Consider the following 27468-nt stretch of genomic DNA (forward strand, 5'->3'; position numbering starts at 1 on the left):
GATTGTACTTTCTCTGTTCTACCTCCTACAGTTTAAATAACACTGCAGGGAAAATATTATTGCAAAATATTTGGAGGTGTATCTGATGTTTAAAACATTGTTTTAGATAAGACTAATTAGTATACAAGTCAAGATTCTAGGGCCACAATAACAAATATATGTGTTTAGGCTCCTTGCCTATAAAAGGGACCGATCATATCTGTGTTTAAAATACTGATTCTTAATGTTTTGGGATTAAGATCCCATTAAAACCAGAATTATCTGCAAAAATGCAGATCTATATGTTTAAGTGAAATTGTGTCTATAGTTTTGGGAATCCATGGATTCATCGTTTCCCATACATAGGCATACAGCAAGAACTCTGAGGCAAAATGTTATGGGGATTAATTTGGGGGAGGAAGGCTGTATTACTAACCAATCAAACACACCTTTCAACTAACCTATTTGTCCCACTCCCTAATGAATCTGGCCTAAAATCAAGCTGCTCCTAATTCAAATTGCCAAATTTTCTCAAGAGACTCAAAAGTAGTTAAATGAGAAGAGAAAAAAGTTGTTTTATAGTCTCTAGCCATAGCTTGCTGGTAGCACCATCATTTCCTGTACTAAGTGACCCTGGTTCCTAAAATAACTCCAGCAGTATTCAACTGCTTATATTTGGCATATTCTTCATTCTTATTTGGGACGGCACATTCCCTTCTCCAGCTGAAGAAACTCAGTGTCTGAAAAGAGCTGCCTAAAAACACCGTTCCCTCTGGGCTCTTAAAAATGTTCAGCATCTGAGAGCTGGCAGGGAATGCTCACACCCAGTGGAGGTAATACTCCATGGACTGAGCAAGGAAAAAATGGACGCTATATATGGAAAACAGGAAGCTGAACAGTTGAGGCAGGCTTCCTCATTCGTGACCCATATTCAGAGCCATAACCCTGCAACCATGAACTATCTAGAAAAGGAAAAGACTCAATGGCTAGCCCTAAATGTGAAGGGCAGACTGTTCTGACACTTTTCCACGTTACTTTTTTTTATTTTTTAGTATTTTTAAAAATAAATAATTTATTTGCTGCGTTGGGTCTTCGTTGCTACACACAGGCTTTCTCTAGTTATAGAGAGTGGGCACTACTCTTCACTGTGGTGCACGGGCTCCTCCTGTTGTGGCTCATGGGCTCTAGAGTGCAGGCTCAATAGTTGTGGTGCATGGGCTTAGTGGCTCTGTGATATGTGGGATCTTCCCCAAGCAGGGATCAAACCCATGTCCCCTGCATTGGCAGGCAGACTCTAAACCACTGCGCCACCTAGGAAGTCCCTTCCACCTTACTTTTAAATATGCAAAGGAATAAAGTGTTACCTAAAGCCGTAGGATGAGCTAGTCCAATACATTGCCACATACCATACACACACAGTTGCTGATTGTGTAGCAAACGCATGGTTCCTCTGGCAATTATAACAGGGTATGGAGCAGCATTCACTCAATCAAAGCCCCAAAGACAAAAATAAGAAGTTGCAAAATAAATGAACTTCCAGTTTCTTTGCAATATTTGATTATTTGTATGTTATTTGTGTATTTGGAGACTGAGAAAGGAGGAACTGGAGGACTGTCTCAATCTTTCTTGGTTTTCAAAATGTTAATAATTCCCAGGGCTTTTTTTTTTTTAAGCTAGGGCACACAGATTCACATTTTAATAGAGGGAATTTAGTGTCTTAGGTAAAGAAATGAAGTTATTTATGATTCAGAAGCACATCCACATATGTATTATAGGGAATTACCAGAGACTTCTATTCCTTCTAACCCCATCGGCTCATCTTTTTCTTCTCCTTTTTTTTTTTTTTATGTTTAAAGAAGGCTTTACATTCTAATTAGCTGGAGGTGGCAGATGAGAAAAATATATCCAGATCACTCTGTAGAAACAGTTCTTAGAAAAATAGCCAAAGACTTACCTAGCCACTAGCAATCAATCTGCTCTGAAAGCCATCGTGCACTTTTACAATGGTATTTAAAACCCAAGTCTGTTGATCAGCCACGCTACTTTCAAGGGTTTTCTTTCATTAAGTCTCCTAGTAGGGCATCTTTATCACATAGAAACTGCCTAATTCATTTCACTCATCTCCACACAATTTTTTCCCTGATGATCAGTGTTGGAATTGTCCTTCACCTACAAATCTGGGATCTCATTTGCAGTGTGTCCCTATGCATCCCCTTTGAATTGCTAAACTTACTTTTTAAATTCCTTATTGTCTGGACACTCTTCATTTACAGGGTGATGGTATAATCTATCATCCACATCAGTGTTTACTTTTGAGAACGAAAAGAGGTGCCATTAATAATCATGCTTGGACAACAGACAAACTGGGGTTATCTTGGGCACACTGGGACACACAGTCACACTGCTTATTTAAAACTGATCTGGTATGGGTTGAGCCAGAATGTGCCAGCCAGTGGTCAAGACCAAACATTTTGGTCATGGGTATCCTCCTGTTCTCACAACACAGGTATTCACCCTTTGCTCTAACCCCATGGAGTCTTGCCCAAGTGATATGATTATTGAAATTGGAAAATCATTTATAAATGAATCATTTATAAATAAAATATTGGCCTGTAAAATGTTATACTGTTTAGAGGCATTTGCACTCTTGAAAGATTGAAAAGGCTTCAAGTTACCATGGGATGATTTGTGACTTACTGGACAGGGTAATATTTGACAGGCTGAGTCCCAAAAGTGTTCAAAGTACAAGAGAAAGACAGTTATCCACTCCTAAGCTAACACTGACTCACTCTCACTCCCAATTCTGTATTCCATAATCATGTGATTAAAAACAACATACTAGATCACTAATCAACTGTGACCCCATTATCTGAAAGAGATAATCAGGTTTCTAGTGGTTCCTTTCATTTAGGTAAGCCTATCTTTTAATTATCAGTAGAAATGGGGGTTAAACGCTGATTTAAACGAACTTGGGCATCCAATACAGTCTTCACTGGTGAGCAACTTTGAAAATTTACCATGGAAAATAGCAGGTGAATAAAGATATTATCTTGAAGAGCACGTAGTAGTAAGACGCCAAAACTAACGAAGAGGTCAACTTTTAATTATTTGACATAATGACATGAGATAGCATAAGACAATTTATAATAACTGGGAGAGAGAGTAGGTAAAGTATGATTTGTCTAAAATTCAAGATACCAATAGATGTTCTATCATGACATGGTTTAGCAATGTGACTTACACTATTCCTACTTGCTAGGATTTCCTGTTTAGCATGGTAAAACTGACCAACCTTTGTATGGAATGCTCATAGATTTTATAGTTAGCTAATTGTCCATCGACTAATATTTATGTGAAATCACAAGTGGAGCCATACTCCTGATCAATCACTGCTTTTCTTAGAGAAGATGTTTCTGTAATTTCTTGTTTCCTCAAAGTTCATGGCTTCTGTACATGAATTGCTACTCACACTTTAGTTTAGCCAAATGCTCTGATGTCGTCGCAGGGGAGCAAAAAGACCCATTTATTCATTTATCAAATATTAGCTGAGCCCCTATCGTATGACCTGAAACTGTTTGACACTGGGATAAAAGGATGATTACACTGCCTTTGAACTAATTTAGTTTAGTGTTGTGCAAATGTGAACCAAGCATGAATAAATTACGCTTTACCTTTAGAACTGTAATCTATGCTGAGACCAGGCCAGTTCTGATCAATTTTGAAGTGGTATAACCAGTACCTTTAAATAAAAGAATGTTGAGGGCTGGTGGCAGCAGCAACATTGGGTTATTAATATAGAAACATTATTTTTTAAAAGTACTTTTCTGTACGCCTGAAACTAACACTGCATTGTAAATCATACAGAAAAGTAATTTAGTTACATATATATTATGTATTATGTAGTATAATACATATTACATATTCTTTTCCATTATAAGTTCTAACAAATTATTGAATATAGTTCCCTGTGCTACACAGTAGGTTCTTGTTGTTTATCTGTTTTACATATAGTAGTGTGTATATGTTCATCCCAAACTCCTAATTTATCCTCCCCCCCCTTCCCCTTTGGTAACCATGGGATTGTTTTCTATGTCTGTGAGTCTGTTTTGTAAATAAGTTCATCTGTATCCTTTTTTTAGATTCCACAAATAAGGAAACATCATTTAGTCTCTTAGGTTTGGTCATCCATGAAGTGGGAAAAATCATTCTCATTTCTTTAGAGGTTTCCAGAGATTATCTAACCAACCGATTAGATTTTGCTGGCGAGGAATGGCCAAAATTTCCATAGATGGGATTGTTTTCTCTTATTTAAGACTGGCAGCCAAACGGGCATTACAGCTTTTAATCTCCCCCAAACGAAACACTACTTCTCAGTTCCACAAGTCTAATAATTCGAGTTCTGCGCCCAACAGGGTGCTACAGCTCACCACGTGGCAATGCACATTTTCTGCTAAGAGGATGGCAGCCCGCCAGAAGCATATTCTGAGTTACTGGGTTTCGGTATGATGCCGGTTGGCACAGGTTTCAATCCTCTTCTCAAAATGTGCCCAGCCATGCTCATAATGAACGTGTCTCTTCTCTTAGATGTTCCTTCTCCAGCCCCCCTCCCCCCTACCCCGTCCACCTACTCAAAAAACGTGAGGATGAACAGAAACTGTATCAAGGATGAACCTTTTCCTTCTCATCGCTGCTCCCCATAAACGGACCTCCAGGTTACCCTAACAAAAGCGGCTCCCCAACTCAGCAGTTTTTCTGTAAAACTTCCCTCACCTGCACCTTCCTTGGCACCCATCTCCTCCCTAAAGTCTTCCCCTTTCTCAGAGACTTAAGTCAAGCAAATCCTCACGCTAGAAAAACAATATCGGCTTCAGCTGCTTCCCTTCCAGCAGGGAAACGTTTTGGTCCCACGAAGCCTTGCACGGTGAGCGACTCAGTGTCTCGACTTGCCGGGGACTGAGGCGGCTCCCGGGAGGCAGGGCTTCCCGGGTTCAACGCCGGGCAGCCCCGGGCCAGCCGGACGGGCCGTGGGCCGGACGGACGTGCGGCTTCGGGGACGCAGCACCTAAGGCCGGCCAAGGAGGCGGCTCCAGAATTCCCTCACGGGAGGCGTGAAGGCGCGCAGGGCCGCGCACACCTGCCCTCCCTCCCCGGGCGGCAAAGGAAACTGAGGCACCGCGAAGGCCGCCCAGCCTGGAGGCGCCTTTGTCCCGGCGGCCCCGGCCCCTCCCCCGCCCCGCGGGCGCGGCTGACGCGGCCCGGGAGGAATGCGCTTCCGGTGGGAGAGGGCGGCGGCGGCTGCCTGAGGAGCGGGATCGCCGCGCCAGGGAGGCGGTGCCGCGGGGGTCGTTTCCTGCCGGGAGGCGGCCCCGCGCCGCTGAGTCTCCTCCTCCCGCCCGCGAGGAGGAGGAGCCGGAGCCGCCGCCGCCGCCGCGCCCGCGCCCGAGCCCGAGCCCTGGAGGCCACGCCAGCTCTCGGGACAGGCCGAGCGGGAGCCGCGGAACACAGGCGGAGCCGAGCGAGCGGGCCGGACGCCGCGGGAGAAGGTGGGCCCGGGCGGGCGGCGGGCTCGGTGCGCGGTCGGGCCGGGGCCGCGGGACGGGCGTGGGGGCCGCGGCCTCGGGGTGGATACCAGCCGTCGGGCGGGGAAGGAAGTCGGGCCGCGCCCGCTCCCGGACTTTCCCGGCCGGGGGGCGTCGGAGGGAGCGGGCCGGCCGGGGCGCTGTCCCCGCCGCTCCGAGGTCGCGGAGGCCCGGAGCCGGGACCCGCCGCTCGGACGCCGGCTGTGGGCGCGGCCCCGCGGGCTGGGCGCGGACGGGCCCCCGGGGAGCGGCCGCGACCCCGGCTGCCCTGAGCCGCCGGCTGCCGGGCCTGCGGGCGGGGACCACTCACCTCCGGCTCCAGCCCCGCGCCTGGGGCGTCGCCGAGCCGCTGGGAAGAGGGGCGCGGGGTGGCCGCGTCCTGCGGGGCCCTTTCCCCTAACGCTGGGTGTCGACGCCGCGGCAGTGTCGAGGGCTGATGCCCGGCCTTGTGCCCGATTCGTGCCGTTCCTCGCGCTTCCTAACGGCAAGCTGTATTTTTAAGGATGCCAGTGTTTAATGCCTGAGCAGGTTTTGTTTCCACAGATTTGTGCTTTTGAGTCAAAACCTAGCGCTGGTTGGTCTGATCATTGCTAGTAAATTACACTCTTTAAGGGTACAGGTCTTCATCTGTAAAATGGGAACAATACCTGCGCTAATAATACTAGTAATTGTTATAATAACGACGGTGAGGGCAATGCTTAGCTCTGCGCACTTTACCTTTATTTTCTCGTTTAATTCCGGCACCGATCCAACCAGGTAGGTGCTGTTTTTATCCCTATTTTACAAAAGAAGAAACTGAGGCCCAGGGAGCGTGGGTGGTCATTCAGCTGTATGAGGAAAACCCATGGGCTCTAGCAACCTATGTTTGAACCACAAGTAACTTTGTATAAGTACAGTGTAGCGAATAGCAAATGTAAAATGGAAGTCACTTAACTTCGAGTAGACGCTCAATAAATATTAACTCCTTTTCGTTCCTTCTTGGTATGTTAAAAAGATTTTTTAAAAAGATCTCAGCATGTAATTGATAATATTAGTAAGGTTTCTTTAGATTCGGACAAATTTTAGGTGAGTAGAATTACTGGGGTTTTTATTGTTTTGATGGTACAAAAATAACAAATGCTAATTGAATTTTGTTTAGGCATCTTTCTTAAACTACATGCAGCCTTTACAGTAGATTGCGTAATAGACCAGTTTAGAAATGATTAAGGAATTTTAGTTGCAAGTTACCTATTCTAGATTTTTGGATGTCAAGGCCCACAGGGGTCAGGGCTTACTTAAGAGCCCCACTAAAATGTTCTTTTTGAAAATAATTTTAGTTCATTGATTAATAATAAATGAGGGGCTGAAGGTGATTAACTGATAAATAGAAAACACATGAAACAAGTCAATATTGTGGTTACAGGCATTTGAGGAGAAAGCCATTTTACTCACCCTAGTTAAAAAGACAGGGGATGTGCTGTTTTTATCCCTATTTTACAAAAGAAACTTCTGTAAATAGAAAGCAAAGAAACTCCAAATTAAGTCATGTATGTTGATTTCACAGACCTAAAATTTTAAGTTTTTGTAATGTTGATTCTTTTTAAAAGAAAGTTAAGTTCTATATTAAGATTATTTTTGCATCCCTTCAGTATTGTGTGTGTGGAAGGTGTGGAATCAGTATTGAAAATCCTGGATTTAGGTGGCTTTCTCCTTAACTTTCTGGCCAGTATAATTAAAAGCTGCCCCAAATCAGCATCATTGAATAAGCATGTAGTTCTATATTGAGGTTGATAAATTCCTAATGCCTGGAGAAACTCTGGGGCCATCTGGTCACTTTATAAAATAGTGGAAGTTAACAGTTTCAGGTGGTGCTAGTTTTCATGGAATGCTTGCCACTTAATAGCTTCTTTGCTTGGCTTCTTGCCAAATTGTGGTTTACAGCATCAGGGGTGATAGCCTATCTGAAGAAAATATATATTTTTAATTATTTTGTAAGTGCACTGGTTTGTTCTTTACTCTGCTGGAGTGATGAGATGAAACATCTAACTGGTAAAAGATTCAGAACTTTGGAGTTCTGAGAATTGACATTTCTGAATGTGTGACAAGCTGAATTAGTATCTGAGAGGATTCATATGGGCTAATTTCCCCACTCTGCATGAAATTAGGATCTGTCAGGTTGTCAGTAGAATCCTAGAAGATCCTATTGTGCAAATATGTAAATATCTTTTGTTGTGTTAGCAGGTGTATTCTGATTGGTTATATGTTGTGGAATTTTTGTCCTTTTATATTGCTATTGCAGAGGTGGGAGTCTTGGGGTCGGGAGGGTGGGCTTATAGGGGTAAGAGCAGGGAAGAGTACATTAGTCTAAAGAACCCTGAAATGATAGCAGTATCTATAGCTGTAGAAAACTGAAAAAACTGTAGGATGTATCTAGGTTATAGGAGAGGCAGTCCATAAAACCCTCAGAACATTAGCAGCCTTAGAATATCTCAGTAGATGGGTGAAAACATATCGTCTCTCTTGTTCAGGAGCTGTATGCAAAAGGAGCCAAATTATACTTTGTAAATTTCTCATCTTTTTAAAGATGGCTAATTATGAGACTTTTACAGAATTAAGTTTTATTTATAAAATTTTAAAAAAAGCCTTTAAGCTTTATTTTTGGTTTGTGGCTTTGGAAGATAAGGTTAAGGTTAACTATATTTAGCAATATGTTAAAGCATGTGTGTATCATCTCATCATGAAATGTGTGTGACTGAAAAACTGCTTAAAATATACATAGTACACATATAAACACAATTGTAGGACTTGTCTCATTATAGTCTTCAAAGTGCAGCTTCCTGGACCCCAGGGATGTATAAGATAACTTGGAGTATAGGAAGAAAACATTAGACTTAATATTATGTATTGTATTTTAATCCCATCATTTTAAAGTTTAAATTCTTATGATTTATAATTTCTTACTATATTACTGTAGAAGTACATGTATTTTAATTTATAAATAAATACATGTTTGCGGGTACCTGTTTGCTCAAGTTTTTTTTTTTTTTTTTTTTTTTAATAATAAATGTGAGTGTTAAAAAGCTTTGGAGATCCTTGGCGTGGGGGATGTCTTGGGTGGGGCTACTTATTTCGGAGGGAGGACAGGTCAAACTTAGTGTCTGAGGTCAGAGAGTAGAAAGAAACTGTCCTAGGTCTCAGCTTAGGAGGTGCGTTTGGCGGAGGCTGGCAGCATGACCGCAAGGGGGTGGTGCTGGTCGCCTGGAGGGAGGGGAATGCTGAACTCCTCCTGCTGAGACGGCTGGAATGTAGGTGAATATGCAGATTGAGAGCTCAAAACCAGCAGTCTGTTTTTCAGACTGAGATTTGGGAGTTCCTAGTTAGGTGCTAGTTGACTCTCTGGGCTGCGGATGAAAATACTGGAAAGCGTGTAGAGTGAAAAGGGGCTTTGGAGAGGCCCTGCGAACACTTTCTCAGTCAAGTGCCCCTATTCGTTTGAATTTCTGATTTCTTCCTGTGATAGCTTAATGAGTGACTTGGGTATTTTCAGGTTTTTCCTGTGATGGGCATGTTTGAGGTGAAGAGAGAAGCATCATTAGAGAAGCGGTTTGCCGTAGAAAAGGCTTCTTGTTTGGGGAACCTGGGTTTCAGGTGAGCTCAGCCTAAACGTCCCTGGGACATTTGTTGAAACACCTCACCTGGAAAGGGCTTTGGTTTCCGCATCTACACTATAAAGGGGTCTGTCTCTTGGTTTCTCTTTCCGTCACCCTATGAGCTGAAGGCCAGCTGTTGTGTGACATGGCCCTGCAGAGTGCAGGTCTTCCGTCTCCCGTGAGCAGCCATCCTCTCGTGCCCTCACCCCAGAGGGTAGGCGCTGTGCCAAGTCATGGCTTTGAGAAAGCCTGCCAGTACTGGCCAGCCAAATCTGCCACTGTTAGCTCTCTGCCAGGATGAAACTCTGTCGTCCGTGACATTTTAATCCATCTGTGTTCTGAGCGCCACTTCCCTGAGCAGTGCTGAGTGGGTGTAGATCACGAAGTTGACGTACACCTTGCTGTTGAGGATACTGTCTGCTTGGGACAAGTTATGTTCAGTCTAGGGAAACGTAGCAAATACCACAGAATGTTTTACACAATGTACTGTACCAGGTAATATTCTCTAATAGATTTTGAGGAAAATATCAGCATTGGCTTAAGTGGTTTTGGAAGGCTGTGTAGAGCAGCTTGGAATGTTATGACCAAAGATGGGTTACAGATGTGACCTGGTCAAAGGACAGTATAGTTAGACGGCAGAATACAGTCTAATTTAGAAAATAAATATTGACTACTTTGATATTTAATCATACATATATAAATATATATAAATAAAATGAAGGATATATAAAATGCAGGTCTGGATTCTTGCCCTACAACTCTAGTCTGGTGTGGTTCACAAACATGATTACAATTAGTTATAATAGAAATTTGAATTAAAGCAACACTGTGTTATGGAGCATCACTGAAGGTTTGTCATTTACTGTGCTAGACACTATCAAGAATATCTTTTGGGACAAAAAGTAGGAGTAGTTAATTCTGCCTCTGGTGGTTGGTGAAGAGATTAAGAGCTAATGAAGGTCAAAAAATGTCAGAAAGGTAGAAGAAAAATCAATATTTTGTTACAGGGAATGTAGTTTTAGTGGAGTGGTGAGGAAAGCGTTTACGTGAGAGAGTTACAGAGTGTGCCATGTGATGTATGGAGGTCCCGTGTCCGTGTATAAATGTTTATTGAATGAATATGTAAATAAGCTTTCATGGTCTCTGTGAAATTAGTAATTAGCTCTCCAGTATTTTATAGTTTATTATTTCAGATTGTAATTTCTCTCAAACAGCATGGTGGTGGGTCATATTTGATTATTGCAGGTAGAGACTGTAGTTTTAAAAGTTGCATTTAGTATTATGTTATGTATTCTGTTACAACAGAAACACAATAGGGAATGGATTTGTGCTTAACTAAAGAAGCATGGTTTTAAAAGATTGCGACCATTTATTAAGTAGTCACTCAGGTTCTTATGTTTAGAAGTCAGTGAGTGAGTTGAAGAGCAAGAAAACTCAGGAATCAAGCTGTGATCTGTAGGTCACTGTAAAGATATTAGTTTTACATTCATGGTCATATTTTATCCTTGCAGTAGTTCTAAGGTTGATATTATTCCCAGCTTAGTGCTGAGTAAAGTGAGAAATAAATTGATTTCTACCTATATTTAGTTAGGTTTTAAAACATTTACTATATATATGTTTAAAATATACTTGGCACTGTGTGTGTTTCAGTCCAATACAGGGCAGAGAAGAGATGTGACAAAAGATATGGTCAAAATTTATTAAAGTTTTGATCGAGTAAGATTTTTGGAGTGATCCATGTAAAAAGTACATAAAATTACACAAGGGAACATAACTTACAATTCTCCTTAATTGAAATTATGTGGAACAGATCTTGCTTTCAAGTGCTTGCTGATACCATTAATTAAGATGGTAATTGTTTTTGCTAGCTCCATCCATAGTTATTTTTGTAAACTTGCCCCAAAGTAAAATTTCTCAACCAAAGCAGTTGCTAACTTACTCTTCTTTTCCCTTCACAGGGAAAAGCAAAATCTGTAGACATAGCCCAGTGCAAAGAAGGAACAGCTCACTAGTCTGGTTTGAAATATATCAATTCCGGGTGATGTCTTATCTTTTGAGTGGAAGGAGGATCTGGGAAGAATTAAGTTCAGCAACTTTTCATGCTTATTTTGGATCAACCCTTAATATTAGGCCTTAATAGCTTTGTTTAAAGTGTTTATTTTTTGCTTGTATTTTAAGTCTGTCCTTTTGCAGTCTTTGAGTTTATTTTGTGCCCCTTCACCATTTTTTGAAATTTAATGCTTAATTCTTCTTTTTTTTTTTTGTCTTCATGTAAAGGCTATCATCTTTTTGGTGAGGGAGGTGGTGGTAGTATACCAGTTATCTATTTACTGGATCACTGTTGGCTATATCATAATGTTTCTAATTGCCTTGAATTATTTTGAATTCTCTGTGATCAAGCCTGCTCATTCTGTTCTGCATGTGTCTGAGTTCTGTAGAAGATCTCAACTTAAATATCCTTCCTTAGCTCTGTACACTTTTCCTCTAGTTTTGTGGTCTTACTCTTTTTTAAATTTAAAAAAAAATTCTTTATCGAATTTGTTACAATATTGCTTCTTTTTTATATTTTGTTTTTTTTGGCTATGAAGCATGTGGGATCTTAGTTCCTTGAACCCGCAGCCCCTACAGTGGAAGGTGAAGTCTTAAGCACTGGACCGCTACGGAAGTCCCGGTCTTACTGCTTTTGATGGCTGTAAAATCTACTTGAGATTTTCTAAATTCCTTGAAGAGCATAATGAGTTCATTCTCCTTTTTTTCAAGAGAAGATTCTTCATTTTCTTTTCACTTTCTGTGCTGTAGAAATTTTTCTTAGTTCAGTTCCGTGCCCTCATTTCCCCCCACTTCCATCTTCTTTATCTTTGAGGCTTTTTGTCAACACGCAGTATGTCCATTCTTTATCTTTCCCCTGTAAATTGCGTGGTGGGCGATGATGATTGACCTGCCATGTTCTCATTTTCCTGGAGAAGGTGGGTATAAGTACAAGAGTGAGTCAAAAATTATCGGTACTCTGGCTGTAGAATTTAATTAACTTTTAGAAAAGACAAATACATCAGTTTTCGACATAGTCTCCTTGCGTTTCAATACACTTGTCCATTTGTCAAGCTTTCATATTCCCTCATTAAAAAAGGTTTTAGCTGAGCTGCGAGCCACGAATGCACCTCTGTCTTCACTTCTTCATCAGAAATGAATCTGGTTCCTTGACGGCTAACACTTGTGCAACCTTCCTTGAACTTCTCTATCCATTCCTGCAGACTTCTTTGAGACAAAACACTTTCTTCATACTTTGCATAAAGTCTTCAATAAATAACGGCACCAGGTACATCCACAGACCACAGAAAACAAATCACTGCACGCTGCTCTTTTGTGCACATCACAAGTGGGGCATCCATTTTTCTTCGCACCGCAGTTACAAATGAACTGAAGTAACATGTTCACACATGCACAGCAGTGACTGGGGAGACAGTAGCCTTAAACAGAAAGGGGAAAGCTCTGAAAAGACAGTGTGGCCAACAGAAGTTTTAATATAACCAGAGTGCGGATAACTTTTGACTCACCCTCCTATTAGCCTGGTTCTCAGGTTTCAAACTGTTTTGTAAGCTCATAGCTTTAGAGCAGTTGAAGCTTTATTGTTGGAACTCGGCTCAGGCTGATACTAGCTTTGGGTGAGAAGGGGTCAGTGCTCCACAAAAGCCTTCTTTTCTTGTGGGTGGGAATAGGGAACTTTAGAAAGTTTTCTGCCTCAGACTACTGTTTGTCCACCACAGTGGGTGGACAAGGACTTCAAAGGAGGTGTTGTGTCTTTGCCTTGGAGTACTCAACCTTCTCTCTTTCCTATTCCCTCTTTTTTTCCCCTTTCATCTTTTCTGCTAAATTTTGTTAATCATTAATTCTAGCTTATTATTTGAGCCATAAACACCTCCATGGTCACCCCCACGCACCTCTTCCTGCCAGAGAGGGGAAAAAATGTTGAATTTTAATTGTTCTTTCCGCAAGGGGGAAAGGTGCTCTTTCCCTGGATGAATTCATCCCCAGCTCGCACCCTCAAATTTGATGGCATAGAGAAGAGCAGGCTCTCAGAGTTCCTTCCGCTTACGCTCTCCCGCCTGTTAGCTCTGTGTGGGGAGAAGCAGGATGAACTGCAGGTAATTCCCTGAGGCTTTCAACTTGGCCCTGTGTTCCTTTTCTGGCCTGTGTTGATTTGTAAATATTAATCTGTTATGGACTATTTATTTTTTCCTTTTAAAAGCAGATACAGAGAATAGTGGTGGCGACAGACTTGGGAGGAATCCAACCTTATATTTTTAGGAGAAGCTTATAATATACCTCAATGTAGGTATCTGAATCTTTTCCACCACTAAGGTAAAGAGATTTTAAATGTTAGGATATAAAAAAGAAAGCAAATTCTGTTCTCTGGAAGAGAATATTTGACTGGTGGGAACCTTTAATCTTTCTTATTAGAAACGTACTTATATTGAAAGCTTGGGCTTTTGAATCACGCCGGGATTCATGTCCTAGCTTTGTCGCCTGTATGTCTGGTACATGGTAGATATGCAATAGATATTTGTTGACTTAAATTTAATTAGTTGTATTGAATAAAAATGTGCTCTTGTGCAAAGATTTTATAGGAAGAACTCTTGTGGATGACTTCTTTTTGTACTATGCCCTTTTGGGCACAGTTGGCTTCTGGGCACCTAATTTTAAAGCTTGAAGTAAATGTAACTCACCACATTTTTTTTAAGTAATTTTTCTCTAAAGTGTAATTGTTTAATTTCTACAAATGAAGTACATATAAAGTTTCTAAAGATTTTATCTGTAAGTGTAAAAAGAAATGCCAAATGAGTTGTCACATTGTTAAAAACATTAATAGAGAATAAGTGTGCATTTAAAAGTTTGAACAGCTCATAAAACCACATTTAATCTTGATGAATAAAGATGAGTTTACAGAGGAGATTAAAGTAATTATGTACAGTTTTTGACAAGGGGAACAATTACATGTCCCCCCAAATGAGATTGGGGGAGGTGTTTAAGATTATTTTTTCACGGGATGAATTATGATCCTTTAGATAAAATTAAACATAGTAAGAAATATTAGGATGAAGTGCTTTTGTAGGAATGAGACCATAACCTGATCTACTCATGAAATTTGACAGTTAAAATAACTTTTGTTGGCTTCTAATCACTTTGAAGGACTAAGAAATAAACTCACAGAACATTTTAAGTCCTTTCCATTTCTGTGCTCTGAGTCAGTTCTAACAGTAGAAGGATGTTCTTTTATTTTTAAAATAGTGACTGAGTAGGCCTCAAAAAATTGTAGTTTAATGGAGCACAGTGTCAGACCATAGCTTCAGAATTGAGATGGTCTGGTTTCAGTTCTACCTGTGAGACTTTGGAGACGTTATTTAACCTCTTTGTGGTTTGGTTTCCTTATATGTAAAACAAAGACAGTATCATTCCCAACCTCATAGAGTTACTTCGGAAAGACAGCTGTTATTATTTTTATTATAATTGTCATTATTATAGTAATTTGAAGGTGTTGGCATAAAAGTAAAATAACTTTTTGTTACAAATTACCTTAAATCACCAAACCTCAGTTATTGTGTTACTCTTGTCTGCCTGGTGTGTGCCTGTCTGGCCTTTCTGAATGAGCAGATCTCCCGTTTTCTTAGTAGTCCTCAGTGGGCAGCAGTCCCTGAGTGAACCAAACTGGTCCACAGCCTTCTGACCCAAGTTTCTACCATAGTTAGCTTTTCAGGGCAGTTTCCTTCTTTCTTTTAGCCTCTCCTAGATTTGCTTCCCCATGACAGAAGAAGTCTCAAGTCTTCTTTCTTATTTCTATATGTATTAGGTATGTTATCTTCCATCCTGATCTTTTTTTAAAGTGATTCGTGATACTAACATTCAGAAATACCTATGCTTTATCTAATGTAGTAATAAAAAGCACTGAGGTTTGGGTGCATTTGTTATTTTACATGCAAATTGTCAGAAATAGAATTGTTAGAAAATATATAGAATAATCCTACTTAAGTATGGAACCTAAAATAATTATCTAATTATACTTAGCATAATAATTAGTATCTAATTTAATAATTAGCATCTGATTAAACCTTATATATACAGTATAAGGTTTTTATATCATATCAAAATAATATTTGGCTATAAAAATCGACATTAATCTGTTTTTTGCAGTTATGTTCTTTCTAAGCCTTACACTTTATCCCTTCTTCTATATTTTGTGTTTTACCTAACATGGGTGAATTCATAGTTTTTGGTTATAATTATGACTGAAAAAAAGCAAAACATTCAAACATACTTCCTTATTGAATCAAGTTGTTGTTGAGCTCCAGCTGTAGTGTGTAGTAATAATGATAACAGGTGCCATCTAGGTTGCGCTTACAATGTGCCAGATGCTGTTTTAAATGCTTTATCTTTACAACTCATTTAAACTTCATGTAACCCCTATAAGGTAGGAAGTATCGTGCCCGTTTTAAAGATGAGGAAACTGAGGCACAGACTAAATAACTTGCCAGTATCACCTGCCTACTTAGGGGTTGATCAGAGGTTTGAATCCAGGCATCTGGCTCCACAGTCCACACTCTGAACTCTGTGCTGTGCCTTAGCAAACACTCGTGGGCACAGCACTCTGCTTGCTCTCGTTAAGCTTATTTTTTTCTGGATACGTCAATTTCTGCAGTTATCTTTAGATTTTTTATTTATTAAGATACCGTGCTATGTCCAGAGAACATGGAGAATTGACTTCTAGAAGATGACAGTTCATGAGGCAAGTCGGCTGTACACATATATAGTAGATGGGTAAGAGCTACATACATCTTAAATACTAAATCTTTTAAACAGAGATTGTTTGTGTTTGTTTTAATGTATGTATGTGTGTCTGTATGTGAATCACCTGGCTTAAATCCCCTCCCCGGTTCTTGCCATCATTGAGGGTCTCAGCAGTTAATGCAGGTGATATTTCTCATGCTCTGGTTTAGCACTTTTCTTGCTCTTTCAACTCCAGTGGCTTTGAGCACTGGACTAGAAACTTCTTCTGTCCTCCTCACTTCCTCCTGGTCTCCTTTGGTTCCGGCCACTGCTGCTCAGAGCAGTTCTGTGACTCACCCTGGCTGACTGCATCTTGCTTCAAGTGCTCTTGTCTTTTCAGCCCCTGGGGCTTCAACAAGCCCTCTTGTCTGTCCTTAGGGTGAGAAGCTGGCAGCAGCCTTCTGGGCAGATGTGTTGTTGTTCTTGGATGTGTGGGGCAGTTGAGGCCGCTTGGGACAGACTTTTACCTGTGGGCACTGGAACTGATAAACGTAGGTCTTCATAGTGATCCTCCTCTGGACACACTTTCTACAGTTGTCCCTTGGTATCCAAGGGGGAATGGTTCCAGGACACGTCCCGTTCCCACCAAATCTGCGGATGCTCAAGTCTCTTCTGTAAAATGGTGTAGTGTTTGCATATAACCTCTGCACATCCTTACGTATACTTTGTCACCTCTGAATGACTTATAACACCTAATAAAATGTAAATACTATGTAAATAGTTGCCTGTGCAGGGTGCATTCAAGTTTTTCTTTTTGGAATTTTCTGGGAATTAAAAAAATTTTTTTTCCATCTGTGGTTGGTTGAATCCACCAATGAAACCCATGGATTCAGAGGGTGAACTGTATACACTTCTCAAAACTTCTCAGTAAGACCAGGCCCCCAGGCACCCACTGTGGTAGCTAAAGCACCCTCGCCATTTCTTGGTTCGGCCCCTTTGGGAACGAACCCCAGCTAAGCCAGTTCCCATCGCTGTCTCCTCACGTAGACCTGCTACCCAAGACTGCCTGCCCGGCACTGAACTGTTAAACCTGGCTCTTCAGCCCCTTTCTCTCACCTCGCCCTTATCTCTAAGCCTTTGACTTTGTCCTCTTCCCGGTGCTGATGTTTTGTCAGCACTGCAACTGCTCTGCCCCCTTCCTCCTCCTGCACCTGCTCTGTAGACAATGCAGTTAATTCAGCAGTTTCAAGTTGGAGTCTGAGGACCCATGGGAGGCCATCTCAGCAATTTGAGTGTTTCTACAAGAATTTCTAAAAATTTTGGACTTTTGTGCTAATAATCAGCATAATAGACCAATATGTGGATTATCTGGCTGACCACCTTGTAACTGAGTGTGTATATACATATATATATATTATTTTAGTGCCTGTGTTTGTATGTGTTCGTAGGTGTAAATGAATTTTGGTTCATAATTTACAAGAGCCTGGAGCGTGAGGCATTTTATATGTAGCTGTAAGTTGGCTTGCGTATACTCAAGTGAATTGAAAATTGTTATCCCTAGGGTATCTACAGTAACTGTTTGCTGTTTAAAGAGGGTCTGCATATTAACTAATTCTGAGAAACTCTTCTTTCCTGGGCTTCTAAATAATGTCCAAGAAAAATGTCATACAATTTAATGTTTCAGCAAAAGTTTTTGAGCATTGATTTTGTGCCGCGCACTTCTAGCTCTCGTAGCTGAATAAGACGCAGGAAAGTCCTGTGTTCTTGGCACTTAGAACCTGTCACAGCAGATGCTTATTAACAGGTAGTTTCAGGTGGGATGAGTGTTAGAAATGTGCCCTTGTAGATCCGGGTGTCCAGTACCTGCTGGCTCTCAGTATGCTCTGTGGTCCTCTTGCATCTTCTTGATTTCCTTCAGTCTCCCAACCCTGCCTCCCCTTTTTCCCCAGAGCTTGTTGTTGCTTCCTATTTCAAGAAGAAACATGAGCTGTCACGTGTGACTCGGCTTCTTATCCCTGCCCTGACCTAGAGAAGGATACCGCGCCTCTCTTCAGGGTAATATGCCCTCTTTGCTCCAAGGGGGCCTGGCTCCGTCATTCTTTCCTGTCTTCTCTTCAAGTCTGTCTGCAGCTCTCCTCTCTTTCTGAGTATTCTTTTCTTCACAGTCTCATCCATCTTCATTTCATTGCCACCTACAACTCTCGGGTATGTATTTATAACCCTGAATTCCTGAAAGCCAGGCCCATAGGTCTTAATTTCCCAGTTTGTAGCTTTCCTAGGTTTCACACAGGCATTTCACATTCCACATTTGTAAATCAAAGTCAGTATTTTCTCCCCTAACTCCATTCTTCTTCTGTCGTCTTCATTTGAAAGTGGTGATCTCTCACCCGTCCTTATCTAAGCAACCATCTTTGTTGTCTAAGCAGCCCCCAGATCCCTCCTAATCACTCCTTTGTCTGCTTTTCCCTTGTTACCCTGAAACCTCAGCAGTAAGTTTTGTCCCTGTCCAGTAGCTCCTGTCTTGCCATTCATCCTCTACCCCACTGATTTTCTGCCACACATGTTGTCATGTTCCTACCCTGTGCCATTTGTTTCCAGCTTCCTTGCTACATGTAGAATAGAATCTAAACTTTTAGCATGAATGGCATTTAAGGCTCTCTGTAACCTGACTGTAACCTCCTGCCTTGCTGGTCTCTGTTTCTGTTATTTCCAGCTTATAGTTTAAGTCTCAGAAATACTTAAGTACTTTAAGATTCCTTTTGGCCTTTATGATATTTTAAGATTTTCACATAATTTATGCTTATTGTAGAAAATTACAGGGATAAAATAATCACTTATCTATCTCACTGACCAGATTTAACTACAAATAACATATAAATACATTTTTTCTAGCCTTTTTTCTGTAAAGCTAGAGCAAGTCAATTCCATTTTGGGGGGAGAGAGAGAAGTCACCCAAACGTGTATGTTTAGTAGTAAGATTGGAGAGAAGTTACTAGAGTTCTCCTCAGGACTCCGTGGCCTTGCACGTGGAGACCTTTTTTGCCTGGGATGTGTCTCTCCAATGCCTACCCGTTTCCTGTATGGCTGCAGTTGGAGCCTCCATGAAACCTCTGAACTTGCGCGGGCAGATTTTGGCATCCTCAGTGCACTTTGTCCATATCTTCATTGTAGAAACCATCACATCACATTGTAATTATTTGTATTTTTTTGTCTTTGAACTGAAAATTCCTTGAGACAGCAATCTTTTTATCTCCGTTAGGGCACAGAACCTGACAGCTGGCCAAGGAAGAACTTGCAGGAGGTGGGGGAGAAGCCAGTATAAAGTCCATGAATAGAGCCTGTTAGGAAGGAATGGTGAGATGTCGTCAGTGTTGCTGTGTACCGATTACACAGGTGGAGGAGGGAGACGGAGACCAGGTAGACGACTATTTCTAGACCTTTGATCATGAAGAAGAGGAAAGTTAGGGTTAGGACAGGCCCTGAAGGCATGTCTCCCTGGTGGCCCCTCCTCAGGAACTGTTCTGTGTGGGTGCTCTTGGGGGGAGACTCCTCGGGGAGCCTTTCTCAGCCTGTCACCTGGGGGGTGGTACAGGCCCCACCTCCCGAGATGGGGGTGTTCATGCCTGGGGTGCTCCCTGGACCACACGGCCGACCAGTGCTGCCTCAGAGAGGGTGTCTTGAAGTCCCTGGAGCTCTTGGGGTGCCGTCCTTCCCCTGGCCCCCCTCGCCCCGCCGCCTCTTCCCTGTCCGCTCTCCTCAGGCGGCTCCTAGCTGCTCTCTGCTTCGTCGTCCTCGTGGCTTGCTTTTATCCCTAAGTGCGGCTGTTTCCCATCTCCTTTGGCTTCTGTTTCCCCGGGTGAAACCTGGCCTCTGCAGGCCTGGCCGCCACCCTGGCGGGGTGCTGCTGGCCTCGAGCTGCCCTCTACCCTGGTTTTCTCCACCGCTCTGCAGCCCTTGTGCTGCCTGCTTCTTCAGAAGACTGATCTTTGGCGCATCAAGGTTTACAGAAGGAAAAGAACAAAGGCATTAAAGTAGTATTTTAAAGCTATGGGACCTAAGAATGTTAGGAAACGTTTTCTGCTGCCTAATAACTTTATCTCAGTGGTGCTTCTCTGAGTTGTATAACATTGTAAAGGTTTCTCAAGTTAGTCTAGTGATACTTAAAGTGACCTGAGTCGTATCCTGAAGACACACATATCCGAGTCCATATATGGAACAAATATTTGTTCTGTTCTCTTTGTGTAGAAACTGCGCAGATACTCCATTCATCAGTCATGTGTCTCCTCGGGTGTCTTACTGTTCCAGGTCCTTTTACTCACAGCTTTGGAATTGATAACATTATTTGAATTGCTTAGAATTATAGTCTGCGTGGATTTATTACACATTGAACCTTTTAGCCCGGCCTTAAAAGGTGAACCATCAGGCATTTCACACTTGTGACTCTCAGCTTTTGTTGGGCTTTTGGATCAGTCACAAGTGATAACGTAAGCAAAACTGTGGCAAAACAGAACTGGCTGCTCTGAGCATGGTTGCAAAGTGGATGACTGTGCGGGTTATCCATATTGCTTTTCTCTGGGAAACCAGAAAATGAACAGCATTTGACAGCGGAGGAAACGCAGGTATCCTAGGGGTGCTCAGAGCATAACTTTGAAGCATTTTCTTGGAGCTATGGTATTGTGTCCTGGTACATAAGCCCTTGAAAATGAGAGTTTTTAAAAGAAAATTTTTTTTCTTATTAAAGGAAATTTACCAAGAAAGAAAAAATTCCATAGTTACCCTGCCATAATTGTTTTTACTAAGAAAGTGAAAAGAAGAAAACACTAGAACAATTTTAAAATAAACGAACCCATTGTCTTTATATTATGCTTATAACTCTGTCATCTCCAGGACTCTTTGGTTACTTTATATGTTTATATACCGTTACTGTCCTCTTAATGTGTTCTTTGCATCCAAAAGTTATTCTGTAGGCCTTTTGATGTTACTGCATTTTATTCTTTTAACCCTAGTAGTCCATCAAGTTGATACAGTTAGCCCTTTCCCTATGGTGGGTAGAGGACCCTGGCACTTTTGCATGTTACAAGCCTGCTAGAGTCTATATGGAAAGTGTGTGTGCATGTGTCACTTTTTATATTTTAAATTATTTCCTTAGGATGAATCTTGGTAGCTAGTTTTCTAAGTCAGAGGGTAGAAGCATTTTTAATGGTTTTTGATATAGATTGTTAAATGATCTTCCCCAAGTTATACCAGTTTAGAGAGCCATCTCTGCAGCCATCTCTGCAAATTAGGCATTTGCAGTAAGTTTTTATGCTGTTAAGTTTTGTTGAGTTAAATTACTTTCGTTATGGCTGTTTCTCAAGATGAAATTTTTATTGTGCTGATGAATTTCATCAAAAATGTGTATAATGGATCTGCTGGCAGCAGTAGTATTTTGTTGTAGGATGTTGTGACTTAGCAAAAAATAATACAGATGTCTTCCCCCCTTTTGTAGCTTTGACAGTTTGAATTAGATTTCAAATAAAATCTGAACAGAAAACTAAAAAAAAAAAAAACCAAAACACAGACTTTTTTTTTTTTTTTTTTTTTTACTTGTAGGTTTAGCTTATATTGCTTTGATTTATATTTCTTCGATAAGGAGTAAAGCTAACATTTGGGGGGTGTTATATTTGCTTTTGTTTTTTGTTTTTTTTGCATTCTTGTGGAAGGGGCAGATGTTAATGCATAATTATTAGACTGGCTGCTAGTCCAAGAGCAGTAAGTAGTTAAGGGATAGGGTCAGCAACCTGTGCCTATAGCTGTCTTTGACCAACTCTGGTAAGGTATAGATTAATGTTGTGAAAACTTTGATTCACAGAAAATAGTTATATACCTAATGGTTGGAGTTTGAGGTGTCCTACTTAATAAACAGACTTAATTTTTCTTAGAGATTTTAAAAGATACTCAAGCCTCTTTCTGGTCTTTATGTCCCTCTCCCCCACTTTTGTGTAGTTTGTAGACCTAGGAATTGTAGGAAATTGAACTGGATATTTTACTATTTCTATGCATAGAAGTCGATTTTCTTAAAGAAATAGTCACAGGATATCAGACTCAAAAATGGAGTTGGGGCTTTGTGCAGGATGTTGGTCTTACCCTTAGAAGAAATAAAAACTTATCAAAGAGTTGTAAACAAGGGGATACATGATCAGGATTTTGACAGGTTCACTCAAACTAACATTCCCTGTTGAGGTAACCAAGGCATCTGGATATGCCTGTTGGCCCCCTAGGAGTCACAGGAGGTAATAGAGATTCCGCGGGACAAAGATTTAATATTAATAGCTTATAGGTGTAGGAATACTTGACACTTTTTTTTGGAGCACTGTTAAGTAAATATTAGAGTATATTTGAGTTGGAAAAAAGTGAGTGGACTCAGGGAATCTGGGATGGATGGTGAGGTACTAGGTGATGAGAATGGAGAAGGGCTGGGGAAGGAGAGGCATTATGTTTATAAAATCAGATGCTCAGATGAGTGGGAATGATTATGCTTCATATGTTATCTTTCTTTTCTTAATGTAACGTACATTTTATATTTCAGATGAATTTACAACTGATTTTCTGGATTGGATTGATCAGTTCAGTTTGCTCTGTGTTTGGCCAAGCAGGTAAAAAAAGAAGTTTCCTAGTTGTCTTTTCACTTCAGTATGTTGTATCACTTTTTGACCACTTTAGATTTCTGGGAAAACCTAAATCAGGTCATCCTGCTCCTTCTGAAAGCCCTGCAGTGGCCCCACCTCCCTCAGAGTCAAGGGCAGGGCCCTTCCAATGCCTGCAAGGTCCTTTCTTTGTCAGGCTCCCCAACTCACCACACAGAGTGACAACAGGAATAGAAGGCACTACACGGACATCTTTGCAGAATATAATAGAGTGTGTAAGTGAGCTCAGAGAAAGCAAAGGCATGTTGTCTCTTCAGAAAGAAAAAAGTAAATGTGTAGAACAGTGGATTATGAACTGTCTGCTACTGTCTAAAAAAATGAAAGCAGGAGCAGTTGGCTTTCCAGAAGGTGTTCTTGCTCTTTGATCAAGTCTTGCAAAATGTTGGCATCATATAAGAGAGGAATGAAAAATAAAACTGAAAATATGTTTCGTCCTGTTATAAACCATGGTGTATCCACATCTGGAATAATGGATGTCCAGTTCTGTTCTCCAAATCTCAAAAAATACACTGCATATAGCAATTGTCTGATATTAGGGTAGGAAGGACTTACCACACGAGAAAATGAAGAAAGAAACCATAAGGGAAGTTACTGATAAATTTAAATTACATAAAACCAACAGTAACATAAAAAGCCAAAATATCTATATGTTAAAACACCATCAGCAAAATGAGAAACTAAATAAGGATTTAATTTCACTCATGTAGAGATCCAGTAAAAACAGATGATCATAGAAAAATTTGCAAAAGACACAACAGAAAATTTACAAAAGAAATGGTCAGTAAAAATATGCAAGAAAATGAAACCTTAAATAACTGACAATTAAATTGATGTTCTTACTTATGCCTGTTAAATGTATTTTTAAAAATCTTTGCATTAAAAAAGTGCTTGTTGAGGGTGTGGTGCAATGATATGTGTACACTGCTTGTGGGAGTGTGTGTTTGAACATTGCTGGAGAGAAGTTAGTGTGTATTGAGAATCTTTTTAAAGTTAATACTCTGTCTCATTCTTTTTTTTTAAATTTGTGATGAAATAATCAGAGTTTTACATTATAAGAATAGTCATCAGAGTAGGTGTGTGTATATGCATGTCTGTGGAGGGTTCGTGTGGCATATGTGAACTATGCAATTAAAAATTAAATTTATCCATCATTGAATAGGATACATTAATGTAATGAAATACGTAATCGTTAAAGCCATGTTTTTGAAGAATTTGGAGTGAAACATTAGGATGAAGTATAAAAATAGTATACAAAATGTATATCCTCAATTTCATTTAAATATTGTCTGTATATGCATGCTCCTTTGCTATTTTTTGATTTATCTGCATAGAAAAAAGACTGGGAAAAATATACAAAAAATGTTAACAGTAGTTATCTCTTAGCAGATTCGGGGTGATTTTTAGTTCTTTATGCTTTTACGTATTTTCCAACTTTTATATAATGAGCATGTGTTAGGTTTATAATCATAAAATATGCATTGGAAACAGTCCATATTAGTGCTTCCACATGGCAGGTGTGCTGATCCTTACACGGATTTAAAGAAGTACACGGCGTGCTTTGAACACAGACCTGAGAAATCAAGGGGTTGTGGATCAGATAAATACGGACTTTTCAAGTATTTACCAAACTAAAATGAAGATGCCTGGTGGGGGGAGGGTGTGTGGGTGTGGTGGGTTAAATGAGTTAAATGAAAAGAAATAATACTTCACCCAGTTGTAAGGAAACTCCTGATAATTATGACCATCCAGCATGAGAGTGCCTGAAATTATGCCTTTGAAAAAAAAGGGACAAATATATAGATTAAGGGTGCTTAATCTTTGCTGTAGAAGACAAGAAAGATAGCTCTGTCTTTTTATGGTTCTCTGTGCCAGAATGATCCAAAATCACCTCTCTTTGGAGGGCGGGGGAAGTAGGTCTGAATCAGCTTAGTAACTAGGTTCATAGTATTTATATTTAACATTCATATATATTGTATTATTTGTCATTGGCATCCTGATTTTTCACTGTTTTCTCTCTTGAAACGTCAAGTAAATTGGTCTATTCTTTCTTCCTCCTGACAGATGAAAATAGGTGTTTAAAAGCAAATGCCAAATCATGTGGAGAGTGTATACAGGCAGGGCCAAATTGTGGATGGTGCACAAATTCAGTAAGTAAGATTGTTCAAGTCTTTGCATCTACTCCCTCGTCATTTAGTGTTGCCCAAAACTGTATTCTTGGAAAGTGCTCGGTGTGACTTTGCACTTCCTCAGTGCTGATGAACAGGCGTCAGCTCCGTGTGTAACCCTGCGTGATACTCCCGGAGTGCGCCGCCAGCGCGGGGCCCGCTAGGCACGCGGGATGATGTTGGGCATCTGAGATATGGGTGGTCCAAGCTGAGAAATGCTGTCAGCCTTAAATACGTACCAGAGATCAAAGACTTAGTGATTTAAAAAATCATTAATACTGAAATGCTAACATTTTGTAATATTGTTAATTTTTGTTTTTTCCGCTCAGTGTGGCTACTAGACAATTTAAAAATACATAAATAGCTCACCTTTGTAGTCTGCGTTGTTTCTATTGGACAGCTTCCCAAAAAAGACTAGCCATTTCATTGGATTTTTTCCTTTTTTATGGTGGGAGAGGTATAAATTAACTGCCTAATTGTGTTTTGATTAAACAAACATACACTTGACTTGCAGCCTAGTCAGAGCCCACTGAGGTTAGGGTTTAACTGTTATTCGCTTTTGTCATCTCTGAACATCGGTTAACGTGGCACCTCCCACAAAGCTGACTGAATGTTGCATGACTGACCGAACAAATGAGTGCTAAGTTGGAACTGGAGGTAAAGGGAAGTCATTTTGAGGATATATAATTTATTTACATAGTAAATAATATCAGCAGGTCAAAGCCTTGTTGTTTGTTTTTACTCAGGCATTTGACCCCACATTCAAGTGCCTGTTTTGTGGGTGGTTCTGGTCAAATACCAGATATTTCATACGATTTGACCTGTAAAAGACAAGCGGAGAAGTTTTTGTTGAGTTGCTTCAAAATTTTTCTACTGATATTTTCTGTCCTCCTAAAAATGGTTTGTCCAGTGGTTAGGACTCCACACTTCCATCCCTGGTGGGGGAACTAAGATCCCGAATGCAATGTGGTGAGGCAAAAAAAAAAGTATTCTGGAATGAAATTGGAGACGGTGGAGGAAATAGGGAGTGCCTTGAGTTTGTCTTAGCTCAGGCTTACTTGACTGAAACTCCTGGTTTTCCTCTCTGGAAGATGAGCACAATCCGCCTGGTTGATCTGTGTTGTCACAGGAATCAAGTGAACTTAAAGCAGTTTCACTCAGAAGATTATAAATGAGTGGCGCCTGTTGTTCTCAATGACCGCATCTGTTTTATGAGGGTTATAGTTTATCTGGGGTTTAGGGTCATCCTAGCCAAACTATTCTTTGAGTAATTTAGCCTTTGATCTTCGTGGCATAATTCTTAAATTATTAAAGGTATTTCGGGATATTTCTAGTGAAATTTTACTTGAGTGTTGTGGTCTTAGTTTCCTGGATTGGCTAATATTTGGAAGTGGGTGGTGCACTCGGCCCCTGTGCTTTGGCAGCATTTTGGGTTTGATAACACGTAAAAGTAGTGCAGATTTTTTTTTTTTTTTAACTTTTTGGCCACAACGTGTGGCATGTAGGATCTTAGTTCCCTGACCAGAGATCGAACCTGCACCGGGGGCAGGAAGCAGAAGCGGGGAGTCCCAACCATTGGACCACCAGGGAAGTCCCAGTAGTGCAGCTTTCCTCACTTTATACAGCACCATGAAATTGGTAGATAATAAACAAATACCATGTAAAACTGAACATAAAGTGACCACAAATGAAAGGCATTTCCTCCTTTAAAATGTTAAAATTTTAAAAAAGATTTTTGGCCAACTAAGTACAAAATTTTTAGGGGTATATGTGAAATAAATGTCTATTATAAGTACACATTTTAAAATGATATACACATAGATGCATACACTATCGTTGTTCCCCTTCCTCACATTTATGAAAAACTTATTTAGAATCTTTACTTACCTCTTAACAGCAGTGTTTTTGCTTTCACTAATTTCTCAGTCATCTGATAAAAATAACTCATTTTAAAATCATGTCACTGGGACTTCCTTGGTCGCGCAGTGGTTCGGACTTTGCCCTCCCAATGCAGAGGGCCCATGTTCGATCCCTGGTCTGGGAACTAGACCCCACATGCATGCCGAAACTAAGAGTTTGCACGCCACAACTAAGACCCGGCACAACCAAGTAAATAAATAAATATGAAAAAAAGAAAAAAAATCATGTCACTATTGGAAATTTTACCCCACACCACAAGTACGATTCACATACCATTACAGCTTTTTTTATTTTTAAAAAATTCACCCTATATATATTCTTGACCCTGTCATATAATCACTATTTTTTTTTAAGTACCTTCTAAAAGGCTTGTTTACAGTAATAGCCAATACCTAAAATTTTTTTAAACCTCCAAGAATACTTACTAAATTTGTGGTACATTTCTTGGTCTCCTTTTTGAAAAAGGTTTTAGGTTGATATGTTTTCCCTGAACACTGAGTTGTTCAAAATACCACGAAGGAGAATGCTGCATATAACATGAGAGACTTCTAAGAATTTTTCCGGGGAAATTTTGGGGAAAAATATTTGTCTGATATTTGAGTGTATACATTATTAGTGGCTCTTAGTCCTGCTGAATAAGTCATTTCATTAAAGAAATTTGAGTAGATGCTCTGAATTTGAACATGAAATAGTTAAAACGTACACTTAGGTCAGTCCTAAGTATTACTAAAGTAAGACAGTGCTAGTACTA

General features: G+C 40.4%; 1 protein-coding gene across 4 annotated transcripts in view; it reads left to right on the plus strand.

Annotated features, from left to right (window-relative positions):
* The first annotated feature begins 5272 nt into the window (after nucleotides 1-5272).
* The window catches only part of ITGB1 (integrin subunit beta 1), a 47617-nt gene continuing 25421 nt past the window's right edge, over nucleotides 5273-27468 (plus strand). Inside the window, exons 1-4 of one of the 4 annotated variants that reach the window (XM_057730939.1) lie at nucleotides 5405-5522; nucleotides 9085-9185; nucleotides 22515-22581; nucleotides 24694-24779. In XM_057730939.1, coding sequence (XP_057586922.1) covers nucleotides 22515-22581; nucleotides 24694-24779 — 153 coding nt within the window. In that variant the 5' untranslated portion in view covers nucleotides 5405-5522; nucleotides 9085-9185. Of the gene's footprint in view, nucleotides 5523-9084; nucleotides 9186-19344; nucleotides 19364-22514; nucleotides 22582-24693; nucleotides 24780-27468 lie in introns of those variants that run through there. The other 3 variants (XM_057730940.1, XM_057730938.1, XM_057730937.1) reach the window with 3 other exon arrangements.

This window comes from Hippopotamus amphibius, chromosome 4 (assembly GCF_030028045.1).
Source record: "Hippopotamus amphibius kiboko isolate mHipAmp2 chromosome 4, mHipAmp2.hap2, whole genome shotgun sequence".
In the NCBI taxonomy this organism is placed as follows: domain Eukaryota; kingdom Metazoa; phylum Chordata; class Mammalia; order Artiodactyla; family Hippopotamidae; genus Hippopotamus; species Hippopotamus amphibius.